General features: G+C 53.7%; 13 protein-coding genes across 13 annotated transcripts; 8 read left to right on the plus strand and 5 right to left on the minus strand.

Annotated features, from left to right (window-relative positions):
* Positions 1 to 611: 611 nt before the first annotated feature.
* Positions 612 to 1,658, plus strand: CC84DRAFT_1102443 (farnesyltransferase-like protein; the record flags this gene model as incomplete). The annotated part of the gene is made up of 2 exons (XM_018174966.1): positions 612 to 847; positions 947 to 1,658. 2 exons carry the CDS (start codon positions 612 to 614, stop codon positions 1,656 to 1,658), a joined length of 948 nt encoding a protein of 315 aa, XP_018030636.1.
* A 430-nt stretch (positions 1,659 to 2,088) lies between these two features.
* CC84DRAFT_281648 (tryptophan synthase beta subunit-like PLP-dependent enzyme) lies at positions 2,089 to 4,018 on the plus strand. Its single transcript, XM_018185761.1, has 4 exons — positions 2,089 to 2,619; positions 2,715 to 2,768; positions 2,820 to 3,090; positions 3,184 to 4,018. Exons 1-4 carry the CDS (start codon positions 2,519 to 2,521, stop codon positions 3,907 to 3,909), a joined length of 1,152 nt encoding a protein of 383 aa, XP_018030637.1. The 5' UTR covers positions 2,089 to 2,518; the 3' UTR covers positions 3,910 to 4,018.
* A 413-nt stretch (positions 4,019 to 4,431) lies between these two features.
* On the minus strand, positions 4,432 to 5,961 carry CC84DRAFT_1102196 (uncharacterized protein; the record flags this gene model as incomplete). Its single annotated transcript, XM_018174953.1, has 3 exons — positions 4,432 to 5,378; positions 5,431 to 5,646; positions 5,700 to 5,961. The coding sequence occupies 3 exons, from the start codon at positions 5,959 to 5,961 to the stop codon at positions 4,432 to 4,434; spliced, it is 1,425 nt and encodes a 474-aa protein (XP_018030638.1).
* Positions 5,962 to 6,213: 252 nt separating this feature from the next.
* Positions 6,214 to 6,835, plus strand: CC84DRAFT_1221805 (uncharacterized protein; the record flags this gene model as incomplete). The annotated part of the gene is made up of 3 exons (XM_018183305.1): positions 6,214 to 6,351; positions 6,405 to 6,698; positions 6,752 to 6,835. 3 exons carry the CDS (start codon positions 6,214 to 6,216, stop codon positions 6,833 to 6,835), a joined length of 516 nt encoding a protein of 171 aa, XP_018030639.1.
* A 2,356-nt stretch (positions 6,836 to 9,191) lies between these two features.
* On the plus strand, positions 9,192 to 10,062 carry CC84DRAFT_1168392 (LDH C-terminal domain-like protein). The gene has a single exon (XM_018179387.1). It carries the CDS (start codon positions 9,392 to 9,394, stop codon positions 10,043 to 10,045), a length of 654 nt encoding a protein of 217 aa, XP_018030640.1. The 5' UTR covers positions 9,192 to 9,391; the 3' UTR covers positions 10,046 to 10,062.
* A 202-nt stretch (positions 10,063 to 10,264) lies between these two features.
* CC84DRAFT_281699 (pectin lyase-like protein) lies at positions 10,265 to 11,967 on the plus strand. Its single transcript, XM_018185762.1, has 2 exons — positions 10,265 to 10,951; positions 11,001 to 11,967. The coding sequence occupies exons 1-2, from the start codon at positions 10,560 to 10,562 to the stop codon at positions 11,785 to 11,787; spliced, it is 1,179 nt and encodes a 392-aa protein (XP_018030641.1). The 5' UTR covers positions 10,265 to 10,559; the 3' UTR covers positions 11,788 to 11,967.
* Positions 11,774 to 13,228, minus strand: CC84DRAFT_281785 (putative oxidoreductase ucpA). The gene is made up of 2 exons (XM_018185763.1): positions 12,213 to 13,228; positions 11,774 to 12,153 (listed from the first exon to the last, which is right to left on the minus strand). The coding sequence occupies exons 1-2, from the start codon at positions 12,949 to 12,951 to the stop codon at positions 11,981 to 11,983; spliced, it is 912 nt and encodes a 303-aa protein (XP_018030642.1). The 5' UTR covers positions 12,952 to 13,228; the 3' UTR covers positions 11,774 to 11,980.
* A 771-nt stretch (positions 13,229 to 13,999) lies between these two features.
* On the plus strand, positions 14,000 to 14,659 carry CC84DRAFT_1168394 (uncharacterized protein). The gene has a single exon (XM_018179388.1). It carries the CDS (start codon positions 14,300 to 14,302, stop codon positions 14,474 to 14,476), a length of 177 nt encoding a protein of 58 aa, XP_018030643.1. The 5' UTR covers positions 14,000 to 14,299; the 3' UTR covers positions 14,477 to 14,659.
* Positions 14,660 to 14,689: 30 nt separating this feature from the next.
* CC84DRAFT_1199247 (uncharacterized protein) lies at positions 14,690 to 16,009 on the minus strand. Its single transcript, XM_018181610.1, has 2 exons — positions 14,855 to 16,009; positions 14,690 to 14,781 (listed from the first exon to the last, which is right to left on the minus strand). The coding sequence occupies exons 1-2, from the start codon at positions 15,780 to 15,782 to the stop codon at positions 14,750 to 14,752; spliced, it is 960 nt and encodes a 319-aa protein (XP_018030644.1). The 5' UTR covers positions 15,783 to 16,009; the 3' UTR covers positions 14,690 to 14,749.
* Positions 16,010 to 16,688: 679 nt separating this feature from the next.
* Positions 16,689 to 17,554, minus strand: CC84DRAFT_290916 (uncharacterized protein). The gene has a single exon (XM_018185764.1). It carries the CDS (start codon positions 17,295 to 17,297, stop codon positions 16,803 to 16,805), a length of 495 nt encoding a protein of 164 aa, XP_018030645.1. The 5' UTR covers positions 17,298 to 17,554; the 3' UTR covers positions 16,689 to 16,802.
* On the plus strand, positions 17,312 to 18,675 carry CC84DRAFT_293319 (uncharacterized protein). Its single transcript, XM_018185768.1, has 2 exons — positions 17,312 to 17,781; positions 17,832 to 18,675. Exons 1-2 carry the CDS (start codon positions 17,745 to 17,747, stop codon positions 18,323 to 18,325), a joined length of 531 nt encoding a protein of 176 aa, XP_018030646.1. The 5' UTR covers positions 17,312 to 17,744; the 3' UTR covers positions 18,326 to 18,675.
* Positions 18,676 to 21,844: 3,169 nt separating this feature from the next.
* Positions 21,845 to 23,368, plus strand: CC84DRAFT_294100 (uncharacterized protein). The gene has a single exon (XM_018185769.1). It carries the CDS (start codon positions 22,301 to 22,303, stop codon positions 23,078 to 23,080), a length of 780 nt encoding a protein of 259 aa, XP_018030647.1. The 5' UTR covers positions 21,845 to 22,300; the 3' UTR covers positions 23,081 to 23,368.
* Positions 23,259 to 23,564, minus strand: CC84DRAFT_1180328 (uncharacterized protein; the record flags this gene model as incomplete). Its single annotated transcript, XM_018180466.1, has 1 exon — positions 23,259 to 23,564. One exon carries the CDS (start codon positions 23,562 to 23,564, stop codon positions 23,259 to 23,261), a length of 306 nt encoding a protein of 101 aa, XP_018030648.1.
* Positions 23,565 to 23,865: the final 301 nt, after the last annotated feature.

The following is a 23,865-nucleotide window of genomic DNA, read 5'->3' on the forward strand; positions in this document are numbered from 1 at the left end:
CAGTGGAGGGAAGGTAGATGGTCAGTGGAGGGAAGGTAGATGGTCAGTGGAGGGAAGGTAGATGGTCAGTGGAGGGAAGGTAGATGGTCAGTGGATGCAAGGGGCAAGGTGTAGCAGGTGCGATGGGAAGCCATGCATGCGCGTCTCAACGGAGCATGTCCGCATCTCGCAATCTCTACTGCTGCTCCTGTTCCGTAGGGCAGGCCCTCAGCTTAGCTAAGCCCTGATGAAGCAGCTCTGTGCTCGCGGTGACGCTCGTCGGAGGCCGCAGCCGCAATAAGCATGCCTGCGCTGGGCTGATGGGATCTGCATTGTTCGAGTGGACACGTGCAGCTTGCTATTGTTCGTGGCCCGGGCCAGCAAGCGCTGCAGCGGCCGTCGTCGGCAGCAGCCTGCTATTGTTCGCACGCCGGGCGTGTTTCTTTGACGGCGGCTTGCTGTTGTCGGCGGGTGCGCGAAGAAAGCGGCGCGGTGCGCCCGCCAAGCACAGGCACCCCACCACCATGGCGGCCCTGGCTGCGCTGCTCGCTGGCGCCTTCGTGCTGCCATACCGCGCGCTGCTCCACGTTGCCCTCGCAGTGCTGATCCGGTCGCGCCTGCTCGCCCCCAGGATGCCCGCCAGCGACGATGCAACCTACTACCACGACGACCCCGCCTGGGGCGACGTCCAGCCGCTGGCGCAGGACGACGGCGCGCTGCATCCGCTCGCGTCCATTGCCTACACGGACGAGTACAGCGAGGCCATGGGCTACCTGCGCGCCGTCATGGCCGCCAACGAGTACAGCGAGCGCGTGCTGGCTCTCACCGAGCACATCATCTCGATGAACCCCGCCCACTACACCGTCTGGTACGAGGCACCTGCTGCACCCCCGCGCACTTCGCTGCTCTGCGCTGCTCTGCGCTGGTACTTGCACTTGCACCGACACCAACGCTGACCCCCAGCCAGGCTCTACCGCGCCAAAGCGCTGCGCGAGACGGGCGCCGACCTCGCCCGCGAGATAGCCTGGCTCAATCCGACGGCGCTGCAGCACCTCAAGAACTACCAGATCTGGCACCACCGCCAGACCATCGTCGACGCCCTGGGCTCGCCCGCCGGCGAGGCCGACTTCATCGCCACGATGCTGGAGCAGGACTCGAAGAACTACCACGTCTGGAGCTACCGCCAGTGGCTGGTCCAGCGCTTCGACCTGTTCGCCAGCGACGACGAGCTACGCTGGACCGAGGCCATGATCGACGACGACGTGCGCAACAACTCGGCTTGGAACCACCGCTGGTTCCTCGTTGTCGGCGGCCACGGTGGGCGCATGGAGAGCCCGCGCCTCGCGGAGCGAGAGCTCGAGTACGCCAAGTATGCCATCCGCAAGGCGCCCCAGAACCAGAGTCCCTGGAACTACATCAAGGGCGTGGTCCGCGCCGCCGGTATGCCCTTATCGACCCTCACTAGCTTTGCCCTCGAATTTGCCGACATGCACCGGCCCGACGACATCTACTCCAGCCACGCGCTCGATCTCCTGGCAGACATCTACGCAGACGAGGAGGGCAGCAAGGAAGAGGCCAAGAAGGCGTTGGACCTGCTCGCCTCCCGATTCGATCCCATAAGGGCACACTACTGGAACTATCGTAAAGCTCTGCTTGAGGTGCCCGAGACAGCGGCATAGGAGCCGATCCGCACGGCTCTTGGATGCGTATGAACGTGTCGAAAGTGCCCGCTGCACCGCTCCGCATTCGATGGGCAATGGTAGAGTCCTGCGTGGACTGCATCCGTAGGCGGGCATTTGTCCGCTTTTCCGACGGACATCCGACATAGACGGCGCGATCGAGATTGGGAGCTGGGAATGTCACTTGTTGCACTTCAGGATTGGCGAGCGTTTTGACGTGCTACCATCCTCTTATCACACCTGATCCTGGCGCAGATAGCGAACGCTTCTAGAGCCGACCTCCCACCGCTTACCTCTAGCATCCGCTCGTAGCCTTTGTGCGGTTTCCACACGTGCATCTGCCCATCGTCAGCACGCAGTAGTCCATACTCTGCTGGGTGTTCTGCCGCCTATCACCGCCCCTGATTATCGCTTGGCGGGTCGATGCCGTCGATAACCGACTTGGGAAACCCCAACCCTGTTTGGATCACGGATCCATCCACTGGCCACGATACCAACGCGACGTTACTCAACATGTTGTCCCGTCATGGGAAAGTCATGTTAGCCGAGTTTTCAATGGGCTACGCGCGATAAGCATTTCTATAGGGTAATTTCGCGCTATTATAGGGTAATGGATACAGGGGTGCGAGGGGTAGGCTGTATGGGGCCGGTGCAAGCGGAGGGAAACGGATCTGGGGAGGTATAAGAGGTATCTGGAGTAGTTCTTGCACTGCGCGGTATGCTCTAATACCTCGCATTCCTCTTAGCTCCTACCCTTGCATTTCCTTCTGTTGCTGTTGATTCCTTTCGGGAAGCTTTCCGTAGCGTCAAAGCAATCCTAAATCATTTTTCAAGAAAGACCTCCCATCATACAAGGAAACATGGGCGTGAACGAGTTCCTCCAATCGTCGCAGGAGCAGTCGAGGCCCTGGGTCGAGACGCCTCTCAGAGAGTCATATGCACTGTCGCAGGCAGCGGGATGGTACGGTCACACTTCTCCATTACCACCATCTCCCGTTGCCTTTTTGCGCCTCTTCAGACACATCCGCATGATTAGGGAATTCTAAATCGTAGAAGCAGAATCTTTCTCAAGCTCGAGACCCTTCAGCCGTCAGGATCGTTCAAGTCACGGTAATTTCTCCCTCCACGTACACCTCCAGGGCGAACACTGACTTGTTGCAGAGGTATAGGACACTACCTCGTCAAGCGAGTTGAGGAACTCCCCGCACACATCAACAACCCCCACATCTTTTGCTCAAGTGGCGGCAACGCTGGTCTCGCCGCCGTACACGCCTCAAGGACGCTCGGCGTCGCCTGTACAGTCGTTGTACCTTTGACTGTCAAGCAGCTGATGGTCACCAAGATCAAAGCTGCTGGCGCTTACGAGGTGCTTCAGCATGGTGATGCGTGGGCGGATGCTGACAAGTACATGAGGGAGGAGCTGATGCCGCAGGTATGTTACATCACTGTCTCAACTCATGTCTCCTACGGTTGTATCATCGTGACATACGATATGGAGAAGGCAATACTGACAGAGCGAATGCAGGCTGGCGAAGCAGCCATATACGCCCCGCCTTTTGACCATCCCGATATTTGGGCCGGAAACTCTAGCATCATGTACGAAATTGCCACCCAGATGCCCGACAGTCCTGCCGACGCGATCATATGCTCTGTCGGCGGGGGTGGACTTCTCAACGGCATCGCCATGGCTCTAGATGACCTGCGTCTTTCCGACTCGACAACTGTCGTCGGTGTCGAGACTGCCGGAGCGGAATCTCTCGCCGCTGCTGTGCGCGCTGGCCAATTAGTCACACTTCCCAGGATCACATCACAAGCTACATCGCTGGGCTGTGCGAGAGTCACGCAGCTGACGCTGGATACCGCCCAGCGGCAGAACTTCAAGGGCGTCGTGCTCCCAGATGCCGAGGCAGCGATGGGGTGCTGGCGCCTTGCCGACGATGAGAGAATCATGGTCGAGCTTGCCTGCGGAGTCAACGTCGCATTGTGCTATGACGGACGACTAGAGAAGGCGCTCGGCCGCAAGGTGCGCCCTGACGAGAAGATTGTCATTGTTCTTTGCGGAGGGAGCAACGTCACTGTCAACATGCTGTCCGAGTGGCGGAAAGAATATGCTTACCTCGAGGAGCCAGTGGTACGCAAGGAAGACGCCAAGGTGCAGGACCTCCCAGAGGAGGTGCCTGAGATCCCAAGACGGGCACCAGTGCACAGACAGTGGAACGAGGAAGTTCTGCAGCTCGAGGCGAAGCTGTAAGCGGGCCTCTAGTGTTTCCGTTTCCGTTTCCGTTTCCGTTTCCTAGGCTTTGTCTTTGCTTTCTGTTTCTTACATGCATAGCGATCCCCGGCAATCATACAAAATGGCGGCTCTGTCTTTAGGCATTAATCTACATTTCGCGTCACATCCAGGACGCTGGCTTCACAACCAACCCCAGCTCGTGCCATGGATTGAGCCGCCGAGTATTCAATCAAGGCATGCTTCATTGGTTCATGTTTTCCTGGGGAGCAATCACTTCTTTGGCCACTACGTGCCTGGAACACATAGGCACACCTGAATGGCTCAGGGCTATAATGGGAATGCTGGGCGTGACCATAACGACGAATCCGATAACTTGGTCGGTAGAGATGGTATAAGATCACTTACCCGGAACAGCTAGGCTATGTACACTCGGAGGCTTTCAGAGCTCTCTACGGTGCGATCAACTACTTCACATTCTTGGTCCTTGTGTCCGTTTCAACCCATCCCGTAGGCGACTTGGTGCATGCCACTACCCTGCGCTCAGAGTTCGTCCTTGTCTGAGGACCACGGACTCCGTATATCATCTTCAAGCGGTGTAGCGGTCTGCTGCAGCTTCGCAGCTACCTCGTCAGCTTCTTTCCATACCCTGAGAATGTTTCTTCCCACAATCTTCCCCACGTCCTTTTCACTGATGCCCTGTCGAAGTAGCTCAGCTACGAGGTTAGGGAATTTTGACACGTCCTCGAGGCCTTCGGGCGTAGACTCAATGCCATCGTAGTCTGTTCCTAGCCCAACGTGGTCATACCCAATGAGTTCGCCAATGTGTTTGATGTGCTTCACAACGTGGTCTAACGTTGAGTTTTCTGGATCAAATTCGGGGAGATCAGATGGCGTCTTACCGGGTTTGCAGGACACAAAACCCGGGCTAAAGTTGACCATGACAATGGAATTGCGCTTTTTGACAAGGTGCAAAATATCGTCTGGCACATTGCGCGGATGTGGACATATAGCATATGCAGAACTGTGACTGAAGATCGGAGGTGCGATACTTCCCTTCCACTCTTCAGTGCCGTTACCAATCAAGACATCACGCATTGTGTCGGTGCTGACATGGGCGAGATCAACCAGCATACCCAGGCGGTTCATCTCCAGTACGAGGTCGCGGCCGGCAGGGCTGAGACCATTCCAATAGGGCGTGGCAATTCTAGCTGCGAAGTTTTCGTCCGACTCAAGGGCGGCGTCGGCGTACTTGTTGTGGCAGTTCCAGGTCAATGTGGCGTATCGAACGCCAAGTCTGTGGTATAGGCGTAGAGTAGAAATGGAGTTGCCAATTTGGTGGAGACCTTCGATGATGACAGGGGAGATGAGACGACCAGCTTTGAAGGCTTGCTCGGCGGCGTAGCTGTCGGGGGTAAGAGTGAAATATTTGGGATACGCGAGACCCAGACGGTTGTACGTGTCCAAGGCCTCTAGGGTCATTTTTACGACTGCTGCGCTAAGTATGATGTCTTTGCAGGCAGTTGAAGGGAGCTGGCTTACTAGGAGCATATTTCTCATCAGAAAAGTCTGTTCCGTTCCCAGGGGGACAGGGCATGAAGGCACTCCAGAAGGCACCGCCTTGCATGCCCTGGTCTAGGCGCGGCAAGTCGACGTGTTGGGGAAAGCCGCCGTGTTCGAATTTCTCCTTGAAATCATGGCCATATATGAGGTTCTTGTATCGCATACGAAGCGATATCAAGAGATCATTGTGGCCGTCTATGGGCGGGATCAGTTGTGGTTTCGACATGCAGGTGCTGGGCCGGGCTGACCAATGAGTGGATTCTCCCTCAGGATCTTCTGCGCGCGCTGCTCGACGGTGAGCTGGTCGAGAAGCCGGTGGCACGATGGACTTTGGACCAGATGCGAGAGCGGGTGTCGGAGAAAGAAGCCCACGTGCAGGAAGACAGCAACGAGCACTGCAATGGCAACGCGCTTGGTCGTCGCCCTGCCCGCCCGCGTGGGAGCCGCAACGGGCGGGTGCGAGGGGGCGGCCTGCTCCACGTCCCGCGGAGCCAACGTGTGCTTCTCCATGGCGATGCAAGACAGCACGCAAAGCAGCTGGTTGGCACCCCGAGCAACTGTCGCGGAGCTCGACGACATGGCCGGACGGCAAGGCACTGTCAGCGGGGCACTAATCCCCATCGGGAGGGCACGGTAGGCGGAGCTCGAGCTCTCCTCCAAGTGCGCACACACACGCGCGCAGAGGGACACGGCCAGACGCAGACGCACACAGACACAGGCTCGCACGCCATATCAAGCCGCCCGCTCCCAGCCGCCCTCGCCATGGCCGTCGTGTCGGCCTACACCATCATCCGCGCGCTGGCGCTCTTCCACGTCACGCTCGCCGTGTTCGTGCTGCGCAACCCGCGCATGGTTGCCGAGCAGAACATTGTCTTCCTGCTGGGCGAGGCCATGCAGCTGGTGGGTGCCGTGCCCACGGCATGAGCGCGCCGCATACTGACGCGCCTGCCCAGCCCACGCCCCGCGACTTCCTCCGGCCCTCGGCCGCCACGGGCTTCATCGCAGTCCTGCTGGCCTTGCTCGGCATCAGCGACCTCACCGCGCTCTCCATGTCCGACGAGGCCGTCGAGGCACACTGGGGCACGCAGACGCCCGTCCGCCTCGCCTTCCTGTTTGGCCTGACGGGTTATGCGTATGCCTTCAAGCCGGGCGGCGTCCTTGGGAGCACCGCGCGCGGTGCCGGCGACCACCTGAACAACAGCGTCGTCTTCGCCTTTGGCTTCATCGAGCTGACCGTGTGGTTCTGGGTACGTCGACACCGTGCTTGTGCCCGTGGCCGCCTCCGACTGACTGCCTGCAGGTCTTCATCACGCTGCGCGACGAGCGCCGACAGCGAGCGATCCGTCTGATGGAGAAGAGGAGGGCCGAGCAGGATATGTTGTAGTAGAGGTGCATCCGAGCAGTGCACAGCGAGAAAGGGCTCTCCGCCGCTGCGAGTGGTGTCCTGACACTGTGTCCAATCTGTGTTCTTTTTGCCCAAGACCATCGTGCTGCCGGTACGCCTTGCAGCGCTCACGGTGCGTGGAAGCATGCTCAAAATAACATGCCAACGACGAGCCGGCTCGTTGCTCGCACATTGCTGCCAAAGACTAGCGCCTCCGGCTCGTTCGGGACGGCCCATCGGTTCCCCAACCTTTGCCGAAGCTCGCGCGCTGCCTCACAATAGTCCATGTAGTCAGCCCTACTGCACCGGACCGGAACAGGAGCTTTCGTGTACATGTAGGATCAAATGCAAAATTGAATCTATTTAGGCCTCAGAGCCTCGACGGCTAGTTGAAAGCCTCTGCCCAAGACGCAATCAGTGCACTGTACAACCACATGGCCCAACTAGACTCGCCACTCAACATCATGATTCTCGGCGGCGGCATAGCAGGCTTGACCACCGCTCTCGCTCTCGCCAAATACGCCCCAACTTCACGACCACCGCCCCGAATCACACTTTATGAAATCCGACCCGAGCCCGCCACAATCGGCGGAGCTGTCAATCTCACCCCCAATGCTCTGCGGCTCCTTTCGCATCTGGGCGCTTTACAGGAAATCCGGGCAAACAACTATGGCAAGGAGTGCGGCGCGGTCGAAGTGTTTGATCTGTACGTGCGCCCGGGGTACAAGTTGTTGTTTTCTGCTTACATTAACGTCTGAAGCTATTCCTCCACGAAATTATCGGAGAGCAGCTTTCGCGGCCCTGAAGGCAAAGGCCTAGGCAACCCCCCCTTTACGGCACTCAGGATAACCAGAGGCGAAAGCCTAAAGGGTGTCTTGGCTGCCATAAGAAAACACTCAAACATCGAGCTGATATGCGGCAAAAAGACTACCGACATCAAGGAAGGTGCGAACGGCGTCAGCTTGACCTTCGAAGACGGCGACACTGTGAATGCAGACATCCTGATTGGCTGCGACGGCATTCACTCCGTGACCCGCCTCAAGCATGTTGAGCCTGAACGTAAAAGCATATACTCGGGCATCTGCAATGCCTTCGGCTTCGCGCCCCGCCGCAAGACGGCTTCGGGCGCATACGAAGAGACGCACTTCGAAACGTCTGCGATGAATTTTGGGCGTCGAGGCATACTATTAACATCCTTCCACGACGAAAAGAAGGACTCCATCTACGTGGGTGCCCTCATGCAAGTGCCTGAGATTGCATCTCGAGACGGCTGGAAAGCCCGCGGCGCAGATGCAGAAAAAACACGACAGGACATCCTCGAACGCTACGCCGGCGCCGCAAATCCCCTCATAAACCATCTCATCGAAGACGCCCAAGACCTCTATCTCTGGCCCGTCTTCACTCTCAACAAAGGTGGCAAGTGGGCAACGGACCGCGTCATGTTGATAGGCGATTCTGCGCACGCCATGCCCCCCCAAGGGGAGTCCACAGGCATCGTCTTCGAAGACGGCGTTCTGTTTGCGCGTTGTCTAGGGCGGTGGATGGAGAAGGATGACGGGGCGCCCGTTAAGGAAGCGTTTGACGCGTATGAAAGGTTGAGAAGACAACGGATCGATACCGCCTTCGACGAAAGCCAGAGTGTGGTCAAGACGGTCAATGATGCGGGATGGTTGGGACATAAGATCAAGTTGACTATTGTGCCGTGGTACTTGTGGTGGACGCGGTCCTATCGGGAGGCCCATTTCGTTGAAGACGTCACGACGTGCGACTTGAATTATTGACCACGGGCCAAAGACAGTGGCGCTGGTAGATATTATGTCATCTAGTTCCAGTTACAATTGCAACCTGAGGACTGTTGCCCGGGATTGACGGCACGCAGCAGACAGAACAGCGGGGTACGTGAGGCTGTCGGTACGCCTAGCCCTTGGCGCCGACGCCGTAGTATCACACGTGAATCTCCTGATCGCGCTGCCTATCTGCAGGTGCTTGCGTGAACTGGCTCCACTTCAAGACTCGTGACTTGCCACCGATATATCCGGCGACGTGTGATTAGAAGCTTCGCGCGATCTCTATCTGTTGTTCAGAACACGGCTGTCACTAACTCTTCGGAACGTACAACCCTCCTCTCACGTCAGGCCACTCACAACACCTTCCGCATCAACATGACGGAACAGCGTCTGAAAACCAGCATCGCCATTCTAGGCTGCGGCGAAGTGGGCGCCACGCTTGCTTATACACTGCTCCAAAATCCCATTTGCAGCGAGGTTATTCTGGTCGATCCGAAGAAAGAACTGCTGGAAGCGCAAGTGAGAGACTTGGGCGATGCAACCTATGGTGGGCGAGCCGCGACAAAAATCAGAGCTGGGACGCATCAAGAGGCGGGACAGGCGGATATCGTAGTGATCACTGCCGGGGCGAAGCAGAAGCCTGGTAAGCTTGTTCTGTGCAGCCAGTCTTTCACCGCACACGACTTCTGACTCGAATCTACTTGCAGGTGAATCGCGCCTTTCTCTCCTCAACAGGAACCTTCGCATCCTCTCTTCCATCTTCACATCAATGTCACCCATATCGCCCCACACAATTCTGCTTCTTGTCGCCAATCCCGTAGATATCCTGACGTACTTCGCCCGTAAGCTTTCCGGTCTTCCAGAATCACAAGTCCTCGGTACAGGTACGAGTCTGGACTCTGCCCGTCTCCGTGGCATCCTGGCGCAGAAGGCCCAAGTCAGCCCGAGCAGCATCGATGCCTATGTGCTCGGAGAGCACGGCGATAGCCAATTCGTTGCGTGGAGCAACGCCAGCATCGGATCAACACCACTACGTCTCGCATTGTCGGATCAGCTGACCGCTGAGTTCAAGGCTGACATCGAAAGTCACACGCGCGGTGCAGCCGGTGCTATCATCGCGGCAAAGGGATGTACCGCTTATGGCATCGGAAATGTATCTGCCAGCATCTGCAAGTACATCTTGTTCGACAGCCGTACAGTGCGCCCACTCTCATTCTACCAACCCAATCTTTCCTGTTGCCTTAGCATGCCAGCTGTTATTGGCCGCAAGGGTATATTGCGTGCGATGCCAATTCAATTGGATGGGGACGAACAGAAGTTGCTGGAAGACTGTGCAGCTGGGCTGAGAGCCATTATTGAGGGTGCAGAGAAAGAACTCCTAGCGGACGATGAGCTAAGGCATGCACTTGAAAAGCATACGTAATGTTTTCTATGAAAGCTTGGTACGAGCAATCTCCCATCGAAACAGACGATGCAAAGGACTGAACAGCAGAAGATTTCGCAGACATAGTTGTTCTTTGAACACATGCAATATCGCTCCGCGAAACGTATGACATTTTTATATTCAAGCATTCACGGAGAATTCGAGCACACACGCGCAGTCTCTACATTTCATGCTTAGATCGCCAAGCGGTACTGCAATCCGACTAAAACAACGAATCAATATGCCTAGCACGTCCTCCGATTGGTGGGGTACGTTTCACCACGACCCATGCCCTCCCTAATCAATTGCCAAGCCTCGATCCCTAGCATTCTCTGCATTTACAGTGAAAGGAGAAATTAGAACAGTACTGCAGCTAGTCTGGCGGACGGATTTCACCTCGCTGCCATGTCCGGAGCAATGTCAGTGAAATATATGAGTTGACCGTTTGCCTGATGGCAAGTGCGGCCAACACAACACTCCACCAAGAAGTGAACACTGCTCACGAATATCCACCATGCCTGACATACATAAAGCTGCTGTGTTTGTTGTATCTGCACTGAGTGGTCTCTCGAATGCGAGGGAAATCTATGTGTCGCCTACAGGCACTGGCAGCGGCACTTCAACGTCACCCTTTGGATCCATCCAATCCGCAGTCAATGCTGCGGCTGCAGGTGACACTATCTATCTTCGAGCCGGAACATACAAGCCCGCGACGAATATTCAATTCAAAACGAACGGCACTCGCACGTCACCAATAACAGTTCGCTCATACCAGACGGAGAAGGTCATCATCGATGGCGAAGATTTGCCTGGCACTCCGTACGGACTGGACGAATCGCTGCCCAATAAGGAGCGTGGCGTGTTCCATATCCAAAATGCCAATTACTGGAAGTTCTACAACTTAGAGTGAGTATCACGCAATAGTGCCAAGGTTATCTCAATTGACATGCACTAGGCTGATTAACGGACCATACGGCATCTACGCTCGTGACGCTTCCCATAATTATTATGAACTTATCACCACACATGATAACTATGAAACTGGCTTCCAAATCGAAGGAGCTTCCGCGAACAACACCGTACTCTACCTGGACTCCTACCGCAACCGGGACCCGCGCAAGAACGGCGAATCCGCGGATGGTTTTGCCTGCAAAGAGGGATCAGGCGAGGGCAATGTCCTACGCAACGCGCGGCTTTGGGACAACGTTGATGATGGACTTGACCTATTCATGTTCGGTTCCCCAGTCACGATCGAGGAAGTGTACGCATGGGGGAATGGAATCAACCGATGGGGGTTTTCCGACTTCAACGGTGACGGAAACGGCTTCAAGCTCGGCATCACTGATAATCCGCCTGCAAACCATATCGTGCGCAACAGTATTGCCTTTTCGAATGCCAAGAAAGGCTTCATCGACAATGGTAATCCTGGAAGCCTTACGATGGAACGCAACACCGCCTGGAACAACGGCGACGTGGGATTCAACTTCCGCAGCTCGAGCTCAACCCTCAAGTCAAATATAGCAGTTAGTAATGTTGGTAGCTCACAGGTAACACTCGTGTCAACTGTCAAGGCTTCGGGTAATTCGTGGCAGAGTGGGACGTGGTCCAACTCCAGCTTTGTCAGTGTGGATCCAAGTACGCTGAAGAAGGCTAGGCTAAGCGATGGGAGAGTGCCTTCGAGCGACTTCCTGATCCCGAAGAGCGGAGAAGCACTTGGAGCGACCACGAAGTCTGACGTTTAAAAATAGGACGGTGCTGCATTTGTTTCCGAAACCTTGGAGGTCTGTAGGCAAGCAGAATAATGCCATTAAAAAGTCCGGAGGCATGATCCTCTGTGCTTAAATCATTGTAGAGTTACTTTCATGCAATTTGTGCGTCGAATCTTTTCTGCTTGACCACGGCGCAGCGAAAGCCTACAGTCCAACCTTGATTTTATCAGAGCACAAGCTTAGCCTTTAGCTTATCTCCGGCAACGATTTCGTCTTGCATCTGCTCTAGTCTCTCCACATCCCATGGAGCAGCCAGGTATCTTCCACTGAGCCATTTCCTTTCCGCCGCACTGAGCCAAACACAGAAGCCCCCAGGCAATTCCACGGTATCAATCAAAACTGCGCATTGTCAGCATACATCCAAGGATCACGTGTTACATCCATAAAGGAGCACTTACGTCCCTCAAGACCTTTGATAAATGTCTCGTCTGACCGGGCCATCTCGGTATCTATGCCTCCAGGGTGCACTGCGAAAGCTTGGATGCCGTGTTCTCTGTACTCGGCATCCACAAACTGGGTCAAGGTATTGAGAGCTACTTTTCCAATGCAGTACTCGCTTAGACCCGGATAGACGGTGTGCGCGCCAACACTTGTCATGTTTATGACCGTGGTGGTGGTATTGTATCCCCGAGCAGTGATCTTCAACAATGGCAGGAATGCGTGTAGGAATAAATAGGGTCCTTTGATGTTGACCGTAAGACTGCCCCAGTACCGCTCGGGATCACTCTCCGAGATGGGCACCCAGGGGGCGCTGCTGCCAGCATTGTTGACAAGAACGTCCAGCCGACCTTCCGTGCTCTGGACCTCTTCCGCACAGTGGGCTACGGCGGAGTCATCGGTGACGTCCATCGAGAACTTATGGACCCGTATGCTCTCATTGATATTATGGATCTCAGACTGTACTTCATCGAGCTGCGAAGCAGTCCGAGCGCAAAGTATAATACATGAGACGTCCGCGTGAGCGTACTGGAGTGCTGTGGCGCGCCCGATGCCACGGCCTGCACCCGTGATCAAAACGACCTTGCGGGGTTGCTTTAGAAGAGATGATTGCGCGGCGCAGATGGTCGAGTAGATATCGTGGCGAAGATTTTCCCGTCCCGGGAAGAAGTAGCCAGTGTAAGCTGGAGGTTCTGACATTGATACAAATAGTCTTCTTGCTTCTTTTCCGAAAGCTTAGAAGAGTAGAAAAGTGTTGTGGTGTTGGTAGCACGATGGTTTGTGGGAAACTCGCTGAATTTATATTTGCTCCGATGCTAATAGGTTGCATGCCACAGAGCGAGGAGAATGCATCGGCCTGAAGGGAACAGATCGTCTATCTCCGCTCAACTCCATCTTCCTTACAAATTTCATCTTCTCTTAAATCTTCGGCAACTTACGCCTTATCTTACTAGTCTATTCAATCCAGTCCAGGTGCGCAATCATTGTCTATTGGACGATGCATTCATGACATTTCCTCCTATGCACCTCATTCAGATAGCATCTGCAGGTAAGATATCATGACGGTCCTCGTTTCCACAAATCTCAAGTTGTCCAGGCTCGTAAGCCGAAAAACCGGGTGCGCTCACTGCAAGTGTGGGGCGGTGCGTAATTAGTTTTGATTGGTTGGAAATACCTTTCCAATGCCGTGGCGCAACGCTGCCTGTGTAAGTTCTTGCCTGAGACGAGTCCCTCCGGCAGGTGCATTTGGCGAGTATGAGCAGTGGGCTATCGAAATTATTACCGTTTCTCGCGGTTTACCAACAGTATCAGGTAGTGAAGTACAATTTGTCTAATATATTCTGTATCGCTGTTGGTGATGCTCAACTCGTATGTGCATAGCAACTTACCTATGGCACTTACATACGATACCTGATTTCACCTGGTAGATCTGGATTGACTGGTGATATTCTAAGTACGATTTCAACGGGCTTCAAGTTGTAGCCACATTGGGCAGACTAGAACTTCCGCACAGGACCATACTTCGCCATTCGTCTTATTCCAGGTAGAATCAAGTCATAGCAAAAAGTTTAGTAGTGACACCTTTCACGTCGTTTTGTAGAGTGTTTGGGCCACTCTAAAAGCTGTTCATTATTCTCCTGTCTACCACCATGTATATCATAAATAATTTCCTGCAAATTGCTGCGTACATATGAACAACTCTCCCAATAGCCTTCCAATTCTATCGATTTTCCAGCTAGAGAGGCAATTTGATCGCTTTCCTCAAGTTGGAGCTCAACAAAGCAGAATTGTATGATGTCATCAAAACGAGGGTGATGTACTGACTTGAATGCAGGAAGAATGGATTTGATGCTGGAAAGACGGCGGTGTTGACATATTTAGCGGAGCGATGTGCGGGATTGGATGCCCGTCGCTCTTTCCCCGTCGGCTACGATTAGCACACCCCGCATCTGAAGCAGGAGCGCATCGCAGTAAAGAACTATCAGTGTCCTTCGTCTTCACATCATGTCTCCCCACCATCGTCAGTCGACTTGTAGGATGAATCAGAATGCCGCCGAGTCAGTTTCGTCCCCTTCTTCATCCTCCACCTCCTCGTCTTCTTCCCACTCTTGGTCTGTTGCAACATCGAATGGTACCTTCCGCATCAGCCTCTGTTTCCGCTGCCTACTCGTCCACCCCCTTGGCGCCTCCCGTTCTGTTCTTGGAAGCGGTACCACCCCCCTGAGCAGTCTTTCTCTTCTTCTAACCAGGCCAATGATCTTCTCCCTCATCATGTTTATTTCCAAAACAAGGTTCCAACCTCGTATCCACTATACATCTCGATCTTGTCGGACTTTTTGATGCCGAAGGTGATGACTGCCGTGCAAAGAGGGTAGTTGTCATGAACATGGTCGACCGCTTCGTCACCGGCCCCCCCCCCCCCCAAACCCAAATAGAACCGTAGTAATTTCATTATGGAGACATTTGTATTTAACCGAACTATGTCAAGATCTCAGCCTCACGCTTTTGAGCGTTTCGTAAGCCTCTGTACTGCCATGGACAAGCCTCACGAGCCTTTCGCTCAAAATCTCTCCGAATTCGCTATGCCACTCCTCCTTCAGACTCTCTATGTCTAGCGCAGCATTCAACTTGCCCTCCTCAATCCCACTACTCGCAAGAATGGTGCTCTTCATTCTCTTCTCTACCTTTCCAAGCCTGGCTAGCTCTGTCTCTTCCGCAGCCTTCCACGTGAAACGCACTTTCTCTTCATCCAGCCCCACAGCCTTTGCGTATTTTCTCACAAGAGCTTCGTCCCCGAGATCCTGCGCATCAAGCACAATTGGATATTTAACTCCATCAACAAAGCTCCTGCGATCGAATTCCGCAGCCGATTCGATGTAGAAGGTGTACAGAGACAAACTCCAAAAGTAGGTACATTCCCACTGTTGGATCTTCTCGCCGTCTATTACCGATGAGGCGCCTTCATTATCCATGGCTGTACGCAGACAGCTGGGGAACGTGAGAGCGGGATGGCGGATGAGAAAGGTGGGTTTCACCTCCTGGAGCAGGAACGCGTCAGGAAGATAGGTTATGTTATCTTGCTTTCTTGAGTCGCTTATTTGTTGAGTCTTCCAGTGCACTTGGAATTGTGTTGTAGTGCTCGAGTTGCTCTTTTGATGCCCATACAGACGAGCCTCGGCAGCAGGAGATGCCATCCAGTTCAGGTGTTCTTTGACAAAGGTACTCTTGCCTTGCTTCTCCGCTTCCTCAATCAAGCCAAGCCAGTCATCAAAGCTACCCTGCATCGCATCTTTCAGGGCTGTCTTTTCTTCCTCTGACCATTCTTGGATCGCCTTTCCTGGTAGAGACTGTCTGAAGCGTAGGGCTGCAGCAGGAAGGAACATATATCCATCCTGATTATTCGAGTGACGATAAACTGAGTGCTGTTGGGGTAAATTCAATAGTTTCAATAATAGATGGGATGCTGTGCGGGGGATGGTGAACACCATGTGATGACCTAATGGGGCAGAACAAGACTGAGCTGTCGCCATTGTCGTCTTGTTGATATCTTGCCAACTATCTAGGTATCAGGGGAACGGTAGAAGAAGAGGATAGAGAGCGTCTGTATATCTACTGGTATAAGAGCGGGGCGGTAAGATCCTACCTATGTTTAGGTAGAGACTAGGCAAGATCCGGCCTTGGTGTACACAGCGCTGACTACATGTACCCCACTACATACGTGCAGTATAATTAGAGCGTCAAAGATGCACCAATCGCGCGTAGCTGAGAAATGATAAACCATAACACCATATGCTAGCCCGATGATGTGATTAAGTCTCGTTGTATGTACTGTCTCCATACTCAGCATCAACTTGTGATAGCTGAGAGTTGCACCTCTGGTCGATTCTTACCAAACAACTTGCACCGGCCCCGGGCGACGTTAGCTGAGTGTAGCGGGTAGTCCCACCTGTTCTTGCAGCGTGTATCTCTAGCCGGAATAAATTGTTCTCAAGCTCCAAGGACCTTTACAAAGTCCCACAAACACAAGGCCAAGTACCATAGGCATCGACAGGGTATTAGCAGGCTACCCTGAACTCCTAACGTTGCTGATTGAGCTACCCACCTGCGATTTATACAAGCGATATACTCGAAGGTTCGAGAAGAACGTGAAGTCGGGTCTGGAACGCAAATGATGGCGTATAAATGATGCGCATCAATGCCGCAATGCTCGGATCTACGATATGGTATTGCTTCAAGAGAAAGAAAGACAGATCAATAGCCGATTGGATCGTCCGGGCAACAGGAGAGATGAAGATGATGGTTGGCTCCATGGAAACCCCCATCTTTCCACAACACAAGCGAATCCTTCCAGGTGTATCTTTGAGCGGTTGCGCACTTCATAGTATGTATGCACCAGATTTTTGATCGCGTGACGCTACAAAATGTGAAGTGATCTCTCATACTTCAGCGAACTTTTTGCCACTCATCATCTGCTTGACATACGTAGTTGCCATCGGATCGCATGGTTGGGACGCTTGCCAAGCCATCGAAAACACTAGAGAACTAGAGCATCAGCACATTATATTGTATCTTACACACACGCGACATGAGAAGGTGGTATCGATGAGAAACCCGGAAGCAGCGACCCGGGCACACGGCGTCTGAGGCTTACAAAAGAAAGAGAACGCATGAGAATATGCCAGGGCTTCGTCGTTGTAGAAGTATGGTTGATACAAAGTTCCGACGCTGTTGGGCGTTCTGCGACCATTGGTGTTTGGGTCGCCTCTCCGCGGTTCAACCCCACCATCCAAAAAGGGAAACCCCTGACTTTTCCAGGCAACGCTTCGCAGATACCTCAGACAGAAGAGAAACCCGAAATGCCTTGAGGCTTGAGTTTCTGCAACAGGCGCATGCGGCGCTGATAAAGTGGGTACTGTAGGCCAGGCTCCGATTGGGTTGACGTGCCGCTTGTCGTTCATCACGAGACCGTGCACACTGGAAATCAAGCCTGACTTCCAATCTCGACGGACGCCAATGTCGCTGGCCTTTGATGAACTCAAACGCATAAAGCTGAGCACAGCCACCGGCTCGATTCAGCTGTTTCTAAACCGTGACGATGATGATCGCCTCTCCCGCCCCATTCGTAAACCAAACTGCCGCCAAAACAAGGTGCCCAGCGCTTCACGTAGACCATTGACCAATGATACTGACCGCTGCTTGTATTCACCATTTGAGGATACAAAGAAGCCCTCGTGTTTCGGGACAAGGCGTTTCTACCTCAGGCATAGTCCGTAGTATCAGAGTGGATCATTCCGAATCAAACCTACAATGTTACTCCAGATATAAAGTGGACGTTGATTCCAAGCTTGTGGTTAGTTCATTAGGCATACCAGTGGCTTCGAAGAGCACCCTCCACATCGCATTTCTCACTCTTTCCCGAATACTTCCAGGAGAAGTCAAGCAGTCCTTATATACATTCTAGAGATCTCTGTAAACGATATATCTCACATAATATGGCCCCGTTGCTTAGAATCCTTGTTTTGTTCAACCGTAGGATACTTCTATATGAGTTTTAAGCTGGATGACTAACGAGCCGTCAGTATCTCTTTACGTTACTGCCCAGGGCAAACAGTTCATCACTGGCCCTTGTACTTCCGATGCAGACTGCGCTACACAGTGTTGCGGATTCCGTAGTGGGCTTTGTGCTGCCGTGATTCCTGCGCAAGAAAGAGATGGTGGGTGTGGTTTCGGGAACCCGGCACCCAACGCGGGACCGAACGCAAACACCGGAGCCGCTGCAGCTGGAACTAGGACTATTACTACCTCGATTATCACAGGATCATCTCCTGCTGCAACTTCAGCGGCTGGCACAGGTTCCGGCAAAGCGCCTGGAACTCAATTCATCACCGGTGTATGCGCATCAGATGCTGATTGCGCGTCCGCTTGTTGCGGGAGAAACTCTGGGAAATGCGCGGCTGTGATACCTGCCCAGGAAAGAGACGGAGGATGCGGGTTCGGCGATGCTCAACCGAATTCCGGTCCAGGTGCGAATTCATTGCGACGAAGCATGCGGGTCGGGAGACACACGACGTAACAACACTACTGCGGAAGTTCTACATGGCATAGGATCGAGGAAATCGAGGGGATTTATCAGCGTTGGGGCGAACACTATTTGGAGTGTTTGTAACAGGTAATACCGGAAGTGGAGAGAAAGGGTTGATGGAAACCCTTTCTGTGATTGGGTGTTTACGGATTTGAATCGCGATAAAATCGGACCTGCAGTGCAGGTTCTAGTAGATGGATACCTTGAGGCATACATATAAGGAGGTCTTCTTTGCGTTTCTTCAAGCTGTTTCATCCTGGTCGCTGTGGCTGGTATCGCCAGCGTCAACGCCGTCTTCACATCACTTCTGCCACTTTGGGGAACTCAGTCTTGCTGCCGCTCTCTGATTCGAAGGTAATTAGCTTAATTGTACTATACTTGCGGGTGCTGGGAGGCTTTAGCACGCGAGGCATTGTAAATCCTTGGGAACCGCACATAAACAAATTGCACAGGCGCTCATTACGCTCTTCGAGGATGAGCCAATGACCCTGAGTGTACGCAACGCCCCAAACGTTGCGAAATTGGCACAGGAAAAGGCCAAGTACTGATACCCACAGTGGTCGTGATTCACCTATGCTTTGGATGGAACGGTATCTGTGCCTATGAATGCCATCACGACGCGCTCCTTGTTCTAGTTCTGCTTCTCGTCACGAACGTTTATCCAACGGTCGAATGCCCTTGCTCTAGCCGCATGCTCGGCTCGCTGCACCCGTTCACGCTCGAGAACCCCCTTTGTTATGGCCATAGCTTCCCTGCGCACATTATCCCACTCGAGGGCAACAAGATCACGCGAGTGTGTGACAAGGGATTGCGTGACACTATGAAAAGGGTTCTTAGGAGCGACTGGCGTGTTGTTCGGATCGGCGGTAGCCTGTGCAGTAAAGCCAAGATGCGTAGGGTACCATCCCTGTGTGGAGTCGAATCGCAAGACGGTGTTGCCGTAGTACGGAACAATGGAGGGGTTCGTCATGCTTGAAATGACCAAATCAAATTCGGACCGAAGCTCTTATTAGCTTCCAGTGGTAAGAACGGTGTTGTGTGAGAAGGGCGTACGGGATCCAGAGAGTGAATACAACTGACAATGGAAGGTGGATATAAAAAGACATAAGATCTCACTTGTACAAGGCATTGTGCAGGTACATGGTTACGACAGCCTCATGTGCATGCATGATGGTGTGACAGAATAGACCAACATATTGTGATTAGATATATACGTTTAGTATACTTACAGGTTCACGATGGGCATTCGTGACGGTCAGCGGTCAGGGTGTGGGCAACCACGATGAGTCTCTGTTCACAATCTTGAGCTGCTAGTTTGCAAGCGATTCTAGTCTCTCAACGTCAAATCAAACTAGTCCCGCTCCTCTCGTCCATATTCACCGTCCCAATTGCCTTCCTCATGTTCATCCTCACCCCGATCTACACCATCTTCATCGTAATCATGACCGCTATCGAGATGAGCCACAAACTACACGTCCTATCTTTTTCTCTTTTCTCTTTTCTCCCAAGCCCCACACTTTGCTCTTTGTATCCAGACCCACGACCCGATGCATCGGAATGGCAACCTGACCCTCGTCACTACGGGATTGTCTTTCTTCATCAGATGAACCTTTTCCACCTGACGCCACATGAAATGCAGTGCGCATCGACGCGGCACATGTGGTTGCATCTGCCATCTTTGATGATGAGTGTCTGGCCTCTATCGGGGGAGGAGACACTAGAGAAGTTATCCTTGAAGAGAAAGGGGGAACGTTTCTGTCAGCGTCCCGAGCGTTGAAAGTTTTGGCACAATAAACCTGGATGCCACGGCCCGCGGCACGTAGCTCAGAAGCGGCCGCTGCAAGATGGACACTCGACGCGAGGCCATCCATTCGTCATGTTCGGTGTAGCGATTCAGCCATCCTCGCAGCCGCAACCTGCTGGATAAATCCATTCATCGCATTCCTGGATCGTCTGGGCCAGTTCTTCGTTGAAGTCAGGTTGTACCTGGTATGGTAGGCAGCGGATTGCGAAGTATTCCCATGATTGATCAGAGTATGGCGGCACGAAGTCTGTCTTGATGCACTGGATTCGCTCAGCGCCGCGAGTTCGAAATTGCTCGACAATAGATCGAAAGTGACAAGGTCTACAGACGGACTTCGAATTCTTATTGTCATCTCAACGAGAGCAGTTTATAGCAAGCATAAGACATTATGGCGCTGTAGCGATTGAGGAAGTATCTCATCGGTGGTCTTTCGGTGCATATACTGCATTCGAACGTTTCGTTCTTAGCGTATGAAGGTGGAGATGTGGGGTGTCGTTGTCTAGGTGGACGTGCCTCAAAAGGCCAGAACAGCAATGATTTGCTGTCACGAGTAGTCATATGAGGATCAAAAGCCATCGTAGTATTCCAGTTTCGTCAGTAGGTGTCGTATTTGCTGTCAAAAACTCACGGCGTGGAGCCGCGTTCATGCCGTCAATCCAAGACACACTATGTAAGTAGCGCCATTCGAGGTTATCAAGAATTATAAACGCAATACCATCGGCTACTTATGATTAGTGTAGTATGTTTTCGGAAGGTGTCTTGCCTTGAAGCCGAATTGGACGCTAGGGAAAGAACACTTGAGGCTAGGGGCTCGAGAATATGAGAAGGTTGCTTCGCCTCGATGTACACGAGACAATATGTATTCTTTGTCAATGATATGGACTTACGAAGAGAAGGGATTGGACCTTGTATCTCCCAAGGGGTGTGGAGCAGTGATCAAGATCAGGCATCGAAGCTTACCACGCCACACGTTGTTATGATTACAAGGTGGGGGTAGTGAGGTGAGTGGAGTAGGCAATCATATATTGTGATCAAATGGACGACAAATGATGAGTATATAGCGATCATCGGATTAAGGTATTTGCAGGTTTTCACTGGATGCTTGAGAAGCCGTTGACCGGTAGGGCCCGTCACAGTGGTAACGTCCACGCAATGTGCAGACAGTGCTCCATTGGCGTACCACACCTTTTTACACCAGAGAGACACACGAGTCTCCGATCGAGCAGCCCACGGGTATACATGCCACCACATCTCAACCCCAAGTCGCCACAGACCTCAACTCGTGCTCATCATTATTAGGGAGCGATAAACCGAGGAGTGAGTCCACAATCGTTTGAGAGCTGCTTTTGGCGTTCTTTCATCGATGTTGAATCTGTATTGTGAACGCAATGATGTGCGTTCCAATCACTGAGATTGATTTCAGGCCGTCATTCCACGCGTATTGGATATCTGACATGTAGTAACTGTCTAGCGTCGCCAGGCTTTTTATGATAGATTTCTTTGGCATATGACTTTTACAAACAAGCCTGCAAAGGCCTGTAAGAGGAAAGTTCTCACACACATTGAGCACTCTCGCGCTATCGTCGTTCAAGCTACAACTCGACCTAGTGTCCTGTCGCGTTGCATGCTATGGCATCCGAATAGAAGAGCACTGCAAATCATGGTCCAAATGTCGCTGTCAATTCTCGTATAGTCCCAGGCCTTCGATCAGACGTGGACGTTCGGCTTGTGGATGTGTATGCTAATGCTTCAGCGAGGTTGACATGGTGTATGCATGCCAACGATAGCGTGCTATTCTACCTGCTAACACTGCAGACCGTTGGCAGAAGGCTACACCTTCTCATGTTACTTCTCCAATGTCTGTCTCATTAGAATTGGCCCGGTAACTTATGGTCGTGACCACAAACTTTGAAGGGCCATCACCAATGCCAGTGGAGAGGGTCAGGAGGGGATTTCTAACACTGTGGATACTTGTGTGGCTGCGCCGGCGGCGATGATGAGGTTACCTCTCCAACCAACGAAAGACGTTGAGGGCTGCGGGGCTATAGCAGGAGTCCAAGGAGACTTAGGCCATGCATGCGCTTAGCCTGCGATGCCATGCAGGTGGGTAGCGAGTCCCAACCGCCGATGATCTGCGATGGATCGACGACGGATATTAGGATATGCCGATGACGAGTGTAGCCTTCACTCTAGCCTGCAGAAACCAGCCATGTGCTGGAGATGCAGGACTCGATTGCGCAATCGACCCTGAGCATGCTGGAAGTCACAAGAGGAGGCTGGCGAGAAGAGGCGGGAGAGCTAAAGCTCACCGGCGTCATCAGCGACGTTGCGGGACGTTTCACAGAAGGGTCCAGCCAGCGGCTGGGCGGAGTTGGGCGGAGTGGGAACGATTGGCGAACCTCGCGAACTGCGGCCTTTGGGCGAAGACATGCGATTCGGCACGCGAAGCCACACCGCCGGCGGCGAGGTGGTCACTTGCTTCGACAACGCAGACGAGCGAGATGATTTGCATTAGCTTTGCGAAGGAGACAGCACAAGACTGGGTAGAATGCGGGACCACTGCGCGGCCTCGTAGAACCCCGCCATGTCATCATGATGTCGATTGCTCAGAGCGAGGTCACGATGCTGTCATGGCCGGGAGGCTGGAGGTTGAGGCTGCAAGTTTATTGTCAGCGGCTGCAACCTCGTGGAGAAGCAGGAGAGTGATAGGCGTTGTGGGATCTGCAAAGGCCTGTGCGGGTGCTGTAGGGAAGGCATCGCCAGGGGCGTGTGCTCGGAGCCATGGCTGGGTGTGCTCATGCGCGTGGCCGCCCGAGGTGCAAAGGCGGCCGTCGACATGCTGGCGATGGTGGGGTGTGGGAGGTGGATGCGGCTGGGAAGCAAGTGCTTGTGGGAAGCGTCTTCGGCACAAGCACCAGCAAGCGGGCGGCGGAACGTGTTAGCGAAGGCGGCGATCGCGTATCGCCCTCGCCAGGCACCATCGTGGAGGCTCCGATCAGTGTGCACTGCGGCGTCGCGAAGCCGCCTCTTGGGAAGCTCCCGGCGCTGGATTGAGCCTGATTACAATCCTGTTGCTGGCCCACGCTGCCATGTCCTCACCCTGGTAGCCCTGTCTTTTACCTATTGCCTCCGAAGAGGCCATGGCCCAACATGTGGGCCACTCATTGCGGGCACGCCGTCGTGGACAGAGCGCAGAGCAGACGCCGCTAGGAGAGGCAAATGTAGAGGCCGGGGTTGCTGCAGGTGCGCCGTCGCGGAGACCCCCCCAGCGCGGTGCGTCGACAGGGAGGAGTCGAGCTGACGACGGCCTGAGACAACGGCTGCCCTCGACGGAAGAGGTCGTCGCGGTCGTGTCTCGCGGCCACACTCGCGGCTGCGCAGGAGGCCAGCAGCCAGAGCAGCCCAGCAGCATAGCAGCAGCAGCATAGCAGCAGCACGTTAGCGGCGGTGGCGTCCCTGGATTGGGCCGACGTGCCCTGAACCAGCCAAGAATAGAGCGCGGCTTACATGACGGCCAGTCTATTGCCTTGTCCAAGCGGGCGGGCACTGGGGCCGGCCGGCGCTGCAACAGGACAAGACGCGACGGCGCCAGACACAAACAGCCACCCCAGGCGGCGCTTCAAAGAGGCTCCTCCGTGGCGCGGCGCGTCTGCTGCTGCTGCTGCTGCTGCTGGCGATGCCGTGCACGGCGGGCGACGTCCCGTAGACAGACACTGTAGGACGACGG

The sequence above is a fragment of the Paraphaeosphaeria sporulosa genome, assembly GCF_001642045.1.
Source record: "Paraphaeosphaeria sporulosa strain AP3s5-JAC2a unplaced genomic scaffold CC84scaffold_12, whole genome shotgun sequence".
NCBI lineage: Eukaryota > Fungi > Ascomycota > Dothideomycetes > Pleosporales > Didymosphaeriaceae > Paraphaeosphaeria > Paraphaeosphaeria sporulosa.

Excerpts from the sequence above, each read along its gene's own strand:
- CC84DRAFT_1168394 (XM_018179388.1), top strand. The coding sequence starts at position 14,300 with ATGCCGCCGAGTCAGTTTCGTCCCCTTCTTCATCCTCCACCTCCTCGT.
- CC84DRAFT_290916 (XM_018185764.1), bottom strand. The coding sequence starts at position 17,297 with ATGCGTTTGAGTTCATCAAAGGCCAGCGACATTGGCGTCCGTCGAGAT.
- CC84DRAFT_281648 (XM_018185761.1), top strand. The coding sequence starts at position 2,519 with ATGGGCGTGAACGAGTTCCTCCAATCGTCGCAGGAGCAGTCGAGGCCC. Across the intron at positions 2,769-2,819 it reads TCAGGATCGTTCAAGTCACG|AGGTATAGGACACTACCTCG; the intron begins GTAATTTCTCCC and ends GACTTGTTGCAG. Across the intron at positions 3,091-3,183 it reads GGGAGGAGCTGATGCCGCAG|GCTGGCGAAGCAGCCATATA; the intron begins GTATGTTACATC and ends GAGCGAATGCAG.
- CC84DRAFT_1199247 (XM_018181610.1), bottom strand. The coding sequence starts at position 15,782 with ATGGCGACAGCTCAGTCTTGTTCTGCCCCATTAGGTCATCACATGGTG. Across the intron at positions 14,782-14,854 it reads TGCTGCGCTAGACATAGAGA|TACAGAGGCTTACGAAACGC; the intron begins GTCTGAAGGAGG and ends TGTCCATGGCAG.
- CC84DRAFT_1168392 (XM_018179387.1), top strand. The coding sequence starts at position 9,392 with ATGTCACCCATATCGCCCCACACAATTCTGCTTCTTGTCGCCAATCCC.
- CC84DRAFT_293319 (XM_018185768.1), top strand. The coding sequence starts at position 17,745 with ATGGCCCCGTTGCTTAGAATCCTTGTTTTGTTCAACC. Across the intron at positions 17,782-17,831 it reads AATCCTTGTTTTGTTCAACC|TATCTCTTTACGTTACTGCC; the intron begins GTAGGATACTTC and ends ACGAGCCGTCAG.
- CC84DRAFT_281785 (XM_018185763.1), bottom strand. The coding sequence starts at position 12,951 with ATGTCAGAACCTCCAGCTTACACTGGCTACTTCTTCCCGGGACGGGAA. Across the intron at positions 12,154-12,212 it reads TATCAAAGGTCTTGAGGGAC|TTTTGATTGATACCGTGGAA; the intron begins GTAAGTGCTCCT and ends GACAATGCGCAG.
- CC84DRAFT_294100 (XM_018185769.1), top strand. The coding sequence starts at position 22,301 with ATGCCGATGACGAGTGTAGCCTTCACTCTAGCCTGCAGAAACCAGCCA.
- CC84DRAFT_281699 (XM_018185762.1), top strand. The coding sequence starts at position 10,560 with ATGCCTGACATACATAAAGCTGCTGTGTTTGTTGTATCTGCACTGAGT. Across the intron at positions 10,952-11,000 it reads TGGAAGTTCTACAACTTAGA|GCTGATTAACGGACCATACG; the intron begins GTGAGTATCACG and ends GACATGCACTAG.